Source organism: Palaemon carinicauda, chromosome 40 (assembly GCF_036898095.1).
Source record: "Palaemon carinicauda isolate YSFRI2023 chromosome 40, ASM3689809v2, whole genome shotgun sequence".
Taxonomy (NCBI): domain Eukaryota; kingdom Metazoa; phylum Arthropoda; class Malacostraca; order Decapoda; family Palaemonidae; genus Palaemon; species Palaemon carinicauda.
In genome coordinates, this window is record NC_090764.1 from 20,750,859 (window position 1) to 20,758,675 (window position 7,817).

Sequence of the window (7,817 nt, forward strand, 5' to 3'; positions counted from 1 at the left end):
GATCCAAGGACTATTTAATTACATTTTGGGAATGATTGGATTAAAATTCAAAGGCAAGGACACAAGAAGGTCAAAGACGTCTTTGTGCCATTTCGTGGTCAATTTTCCTTTGATTTGCATGAAATTAGAGCCAAAATGTGCATAATTCAATTACCTATCTTGTAATATACAACATGATATAGGCGAAGGCATGCGCCCTACAGAGTGCCCATTCGTGTTTTTTTTTTCTAAGTACGCATCATTTTTAGAGGTCAGATACAATAAGCATTTCGGTAGAAATAAAACGATGTCATACGTTAAAGAAACCAGACAATAGTAGCTGTAGTACATTTGCTTACGTTTAAATTTTCTGCATTATCTATTGAGCCAGATTTAGCATTACCTTAAAGTCAAATTGGAGTAAATATACAAGGGATGCAACAGGGAAAATAGCCCAGTGAGGAAAGGAAATAAGGAAATAAATAGACTACAAGTAATGAATAATTAAAATAAATTATTTTAAAAAATTATTATTATTATTATTATTATTATTATTATTATTATTATTATTATTATATAATAATAATAATAATAATAATAATAATACTGTAGCCATCAAAGGGAAGCAAAGAAGAGCATTTGATATGTCAGTTTAAATTTCTTGCCTAAAATTCTTGAACAATAGGACTTCTGAGTTCAAAATAACAAGTAGCGTGCATTCACAGCTTAAGATTGTTCACGTGATTTATGAGAGAGAGAGAGAGAGAGAGAGAGAGAGAGAGAGAGAGAGAGAGAGAGAGAGAGAGAGAGAGAGATCCTCTTTACTCAAATGTAACTATTCAAAACCACGGTAGGTTTTTGTGTTTTACCAAGACTTAAAAAGAAACTTGAATATTCACAGAATACATCATTCAGTATGAAGCAGTGTATCGCTAACAGCTTTTTTTTTTGGTAATGCAACATTCAAAAGAAATCACTACGTCGTGGGAAAAACTTGAAACTCGTTTAAATATACGAAATATTTATTTTGATGTTATTGTTCTTAAAATATTTTATTTTTCCTGGTTTCCTTTCCTCACTAGGCTATTTCCCCTGTTTGGGGCCCCTAGGGTTATATCATCCTGCTTTTCCAACTAAGGTTGTAGCTAAGCAAGTAATAATAATAATAATAATAATAATAATAATAATAATTATAAAAGAAGTTAACACAATTAAACTTGTCCTTCTGCACTTGTTAAACCTAATTTGCAGAGTCTGTGTGAATCCTTCGATGCTTATACCTAAACAGCGGACCATATTACAGATTGGCTATACATATCTCTTCCAAAAATATAAGAGATATTCTCCTAATTTACCTTAGGTTCTACTCTAACCCAGTATCATTAAAGATTGACAGATGGTTATTGCTACAGTAAAACCAAAACCTACCTTAAAAAAAAAAAAAAAATTGCTTTACAAGTAAGCTAACTCAAAAGAAGAGGTTTATAAGCAACAGTTATAATTGCACTGTACTGTTCCACCAACGGGATCTAATCCCAAACTACCATAAATATCTATCAACGAGAAAATTTCAGTTGAAGAGCCCTTAATAATAAAGCCTATGTGATCATGGAAATAATTCTGCAATTTGCTTTATTCAAGGAATAAAAAGGAAAGGGGAAATGAAAACTTAGATCACTTAATTATTTCTATATCCAATAAGGTAAATATCTTTTAATGAAATAAGTATTGCAAATCTCTTATTCAATATTAGTAGGTAGTACCATGGCCTTCCACTGTCTTGGATTAGAATTCTCTTGCTAGAGGGTGCACTGGGGCACGCTGTTTTGTTTTGCTTCTCTTCCTCTTGTTTTGTTGGAGTTGTTCTAGTTTATATAGGAAATATTCATTTCAGTGTTGTTGCTGTTCTTAGAATATTCCTTTTTTCCTTGTTTCCTTTCCTTACTAGGCTATTTTCCCTGTTGGAGCCCCTGGGCTTGAAGCATCCTGCTTTTCAAACTAGGGGTGTAGCTTAGCAAGTAATAATAATAATAATAATAATAATAATAATAATAATAATAATAATATGAACTGAGGAAGGAGTTGTGGGAAGGCGGGTGGACTGTATCAAGGATGACCTTTGATCAAAGGGATTAACCGGTGATGAGGTGTGGGACAGAGGTAGATGGAGAAAGCTGACCAGAAACATCGACCCCACATAAAAGTGGGAAAAGATGTAGACAAAGAAGAAGATGAAGGAGTTGTGGGTGTTTGGGAACATGGATCTATGTCCTGCAGACACCTACTATTGCCTGGTTCACTTGGCCACTTATCATAAGTTAGAATGATGATGTCAAGGACAATTCATCTGTCCCTTGCCTCTGCGCTTCATTATTGATTATTAATTCTTTAAATCTTTAAGCCATATGGGGAAGAAAAACATAATTCGATGTATGGTGAAATAAACGAATGAAAAAAATCCCTCTTGATAGATATGTCTCCTAGATAGATAGACTGGTCCTAGTGTCTTAAAATATATTAGATTATGCTGATGCCAGTTCTTAATACCAATTCCAAGCAAGAAAGCATTTATTAAATTCTCTCTTCATGACATAGTTAAGCTATTCACATCCCTACTTGGCGAAGTTTCAGTTTGGCGAGGATAACTATAAATACTGGTGCAACTAATAACATTAAGGCAAATATTGCCAATATCTCATGTCATGTGCAAGAACAGTTCAAAAGAAGAAAATCAGAATTCAAAGCGTTTAAAGATTAACTGATCCTAGTTCCTTGTAACAATGCAATAGGCCACATGATCACGCCAGAGCAAAGAACCCACACAACTTGAAACGAAATATTAAGTGCACACTTCCTGGACATTGGTGACACCACCATGCCAAGTGTAAGTGCCTGCTATCTCACTTAGATAATCCATAAATGCAAATGCATTTAGAACACTAAGTTACCTTTCAAAGCGTTGCTCCTGGTCGATAATATTCATGGAAAGTCTCTAAACATTGCCATGGACACAAAAATTACCGCATATCAAATTTTTCTTACCAGTATAACCTCAATTCAGCTACCACTAGACAAAGACATCACCAATTACATAAAAACGTCCCGTACTTGGCGTGTGTTTGAAATAACTCACACTGTTAAAAATTTACCGTAAGAAATTATAAAAATCCTGGAAGAAATGTTGCCGTATATTTGCCGTTTTGAAAATGGACATATTGACGTAAAGGAGTGATTTTACGTTAATCAACCCGTAAACGATACTAACAAAATAGGCTATAAATTACGGTCGCCTGTATTTTACTGAAATAGAGATGAGAACAGTGTACTTTTACGGAGAATTTCCGATTAAAGTTACGTTTTTTAACATTGCAGATAGCTAAAAACATATTAACAAATTACAGTAGGATATAAATTACGGTCGCCTGTATTTTACTGAAATACGGCTGAGAAAAGTATATTTTTCACGGAGAACTTCCGATTAAAATTACGATTTTTTTAACAGTGCATATGGCTAAAAAGATAATAGCAAAGTACAGTAGGCTATAAATTACGGTTGCCTGTATGATATACAGCTGAGAACAGTATATTTTCACGGAGAATTTCCCATTAAAGTTACCTTTTTTACCAGTGCAGATGGCTAAAATAATAATAACAAATTACAGTAGGCTATAAATTACGGTCACCTGTATTTTACTGAAATACAGATGAGAACAGTATATTTTCACAGAGAACTTCCGATTGAAATTAAGGTTTTATTTTTACCAGTGCAGATGGCAATTGATGTAGACCCAATCATGAACATAACGTATTAGTGGAAGGAGTTCGTAATCTCAGATTCCCTTACAACCTTCTAAGAGAAGAACACTCCAAAATCAAACCATTATTCACTGCTCCTGGATACCACCATAGCCTCTGTACCATGGCCTCCCACTGTCTTGGATTAGAGTTCTCTTGCTTTGTAGTACACTCTGACATGCTGCTTTATCTTATTTCTCTCCTTTTTTTTTTTTTTTTTTTTTTGACATTTTTATACTTTATATGTGAAGGCTCAAATTTAATGTTGTTACTGTTCTCGAAATATTTTATTTTGAATGTTAATTCTTATTTTATTGTTTATTTTTTTCTTTGTTTCCTCTCCTCAAAGGGCTATTTTTTCCGGTTGGAACAATTGGGCTTATGGCATCCTGCTTTTCCAGCTAAGGTTAAAGGCTAGCTTATAATAATAATAATAACAACAACAACAACAACAACAACAACAACAACAACAACAACAACAACAACAACAACAATAATAATAATAATAATAATGATAATAATAATAATAAAACCATTAATGACAACTAGAGTAATTTGTGAAGTAAGGTTGTGATTTACTTCAAATGTTTTCCAAAAAACTATTGGTTAGAAAACTCGGTGGAAATGAATTAGGGGACATGCTAGACCCAGATGGCATCTTATATCATCATCATTATTATTATTATTATTATTATTATTATTATTATTATTATTATTACTTGCTAAGCTACAACCCTAGTTGGAAAAGCAGGATGCTATAAGCCCAAGGGCTTCAGCAGAGAAAATGGCGCAGTGAGGAAAGGAAATAAGGAAATAAATAAACTACATGGGAAGTATTTAACAATTAAATAAAACAGTAGCAATAAATCTCATGTATAAACTATAAAAAAATTTAAAAAACAAGAGGCAAAGAAATGAGATAGAATAGTGTGCCCGAGTGTACCCTCAAGTAACAGAACTCTACCCAAGACAGTGGAAGCCTATGGTACAGAGGCTATAGCACTACCCAAGACTAGAGAACAATGGTTTGATTTTGGAGTGTCCTTTTCCTAGAAGAGCTGCTTACCATAGCTGAAGAGTCTCTTCTAGCCTTACCAAGAGGAAAGTAGCCACTGAACAAATACAGCGCAGTAGTTAACCCCTTGAGCGAAGAATTGTTTGGTAATCTCAGTGTTGTCAGATGTATGAGGACAGAGGAGAATATGTAAAGAAAAGCCCAGAATATTCGGTGTATGTGTAGGTAAGGGATAAATGAACCGTAACCAGGAAGGAATATTTGCAAAAAGGGTCGAACAATTTGATCAACCTTTCGTCAAAAGAGAAGGAGCACTGTGAAGAAGCTTGAACTACAGAATTGGACACTAGCACACTTAAAGACGTGTTTCACTTGTGAATGGCTTTCTTATAATTATTATTATTATTATTATTATTATTATTATTATTATTATTATTACTTGCTAAGCTACAACGCAAGTTAAAAAAGCACGATGCTATAAGCCCAGGGGCTTCAACAGGGAAAATAGCCCAGTGAGGAAAAGAAACACGGAAAAATTAAATATTTTAAGATCAGTAACAATATCAAAATAAATATTCCCTACATAAACTATAAAAACTTTAACAAAACAAGAGGAAGAAAAATTATATAGAATAGTGTGCCCAAGTATACCCTCAAGCAAAAATAACCTAAACCATGAGACGGTGGAAGACCATGGTACACTGGCTATGGCACTACCCAAGACCAGAGAACAATAAAGACTAAAAGACTAAAAGAATACTGCCCCCTTATGGAGGTATATTTAAGGTTATTCCCGCCTAAGCAGATCTATGATATAAAAAAAGCCCAGAAAACAAAGATATAAAAAGAGACAATTCCGGACCATCTATATCATGTGCTCTTCATGATGCCCTTCATCTAACACTTTAGGGGTTGACGTAAATAAACCAAGTAATCCTTCTGACATTTTCTCAAATTATCGGCTGTTAAAATCCGTAAAAAAAAAGATGTCTACACTATTTAGATCACTTACTTTCCTATGCGTGGCTCATTGCAAAGATGCAATAAAATACTGCATCCCAAGAAAAATATCTAAGTTGAAGAAGCCATTGATGCAAAATTGGTTTAAAGGTTTAAAGGCCGCTCATGAATGGCAGGGGCAAGGGACAGTGACATTGCCCTGTCGAGCAGGACAATGACCTAGAGACTGACCATATATACATGTGATCAGCGTCCAAACCCCATCTTTAGCTCACAAGGACGAAAGAAACTAACCAGTTTGGGCGGGACTCGAACCCCAGTCTGGCTTTTCCCAGTCAGGGAAGTTGCCACATCTTCCATCACATCAAGTTGTAGACATAAAATATGAAGTAATATTGAAGAAGCTATACCATACAAACACAGTAAAAAGTTGAAATATCCGCATATATCTTCATCATCCATACCAAGCCATGACTACACTTCCAGCCAATCAAGTAAGACTGGTAAGTTTCTCACCTCCATTTCTTGAAACCGGAAAGAGTAATATCCCTGCCTTGGTAAGATGTCAACAAAGTGGATTAAGTAGTTTGCTCCCAGATCCACCATCCACCAAGGACGCAGCGGTCCATTCTCCCAATAGCTCGCCACATCGTCGTCATTTGCAAGGGCCCTATAGGGATTCCAAAATAAATAACATAAGTAAAATGCATGTTAAATAGAAGAGAAATGGGGACGTTTCTAGGAAATCTTATTCCTAGGAGAAACAGAAACACTAATTTCGCCACATATATATTTATTGCTTTCGACATTTTAAATGTCATCATCAGTGCTACCTAAAGTAAAGATAAAAAAAAAACAATACAATTTCAAATTAAAGATTACATTTGTATCATTTATTCTATCTTTACTTTAGGTAGCACTGATGATGACATTTGAAATGTCAAAACGTTTGCAATAAATGCAATTTGAAATTTTATGGTTTCTTTGATCTTTACTTTAGGTAGCACTGATGATGACATCTGAAATGTCAAAACGTTTACAATAAATGCAATTTGAAATTTTATTGTTTCTTTGATCTTTACTTTAGGTAGCACTGGTGATGACATCTGAAATGTCGAAACGTTTACAATAAATGCAATTTGAAATTTTATTGTTTCTTTGATCTTTACTTTAGGTAGCACTGGTGATGACATCTGAAATGTCGAAACGTTTACAATAAATGCAATTTGAAATTTTATTATTTCTTTGATCTTTACTTTAGGTAGCACTGGTGATGACATCTGAAATGTCGAAACGTTTGCAATAAAATCAATTTGAAATTGTATTATTTCTTTGATTTTACTTTAGGTAGCACTGATGATGACATCTGAAATGTCAAAACGTTTGCAATAAAATCTATTTGAAATTGTATTATTTCTTTGATTTTACTTTAGGTAGCACTGATGATGACATTTGATATGTTGAAACGTTTGCAATAAATATGTTTGTGGCGACATTAGTGTTTCTACATATTAAATAGATAGAGCAATAAGTAAGAAAAAAAAAACATTTTTTAACTAATCAATATTCATGGACATGCTTTACCCTCCTTATCTTTTTAAAGCTATCAATATCAATTTCAGTAAGACCAAAGATATACTCTGGCCAGAGCATACAAAAAAAAAAAAAACTAAATATGAACACTAACGCCAGAGACATTGATCCTGCGGGGTAAGCTGGTTTTCCTCTGGACACCTCCTTCAGAGATGCTCCTGCACGAGACGCTGCAAAATCAGTCTCCACATAAACGTTAGTCGACTCCATTCCCACTCCATAGATCATGCAAACATCCGGGTCTGCGGAAAGTGAGAGGACAATGAAGTCACTAAAATAAAGCGAAATAAGGAATAATTGCGTGAATGACTCAAGTACTTGAAATAAGGCTTTCACATTGGTGATATGTGATGAGGTCTTGTAGATGTAGACAGATGATTTCAGGGATGGAGATATAAAATCCTGATTCGTAGATTGATTGATTGATTGATTTGATGTTTACTGGCATCCTGACATCTAAGGTCATTGACGCCGA

The 7,817-nt window shown here is 34.3% G+C and overlaps 1 protein-coding gene across 1 annotated transcript in view; it reads right to left on the reverse strand.

The window, feature by feature from the left end:
• LOC137631796 (uncharacterized) overlaps positions 1 to 7,566 on the reverse strand; it is a 26,482-nt gene extending 18,916 nt beyond the window's left edge. The window contains exons 1-2 of the mRNA XM_068363765.1: positions 7,437 to 7,566; positions 6,266 to 6,419 (exon numbers count right to left, since the gene is read on the reverse strand). Of these exons, the coding sequence (XP_068219866.1) occupies positions 6,266 to 6,419; positions 7,437 to 7,552 (270 nt within the window). The 5' untranslated portion in view covers positions 7,553 to 7,566. The remainder of the gene's footprint in view (positions 1 to 6,265; positions 6,420 to 7,436) is intronic.
• Between the last annotated feature and the right edge of the window lie 251 nt (positions 7,567 to 7,817).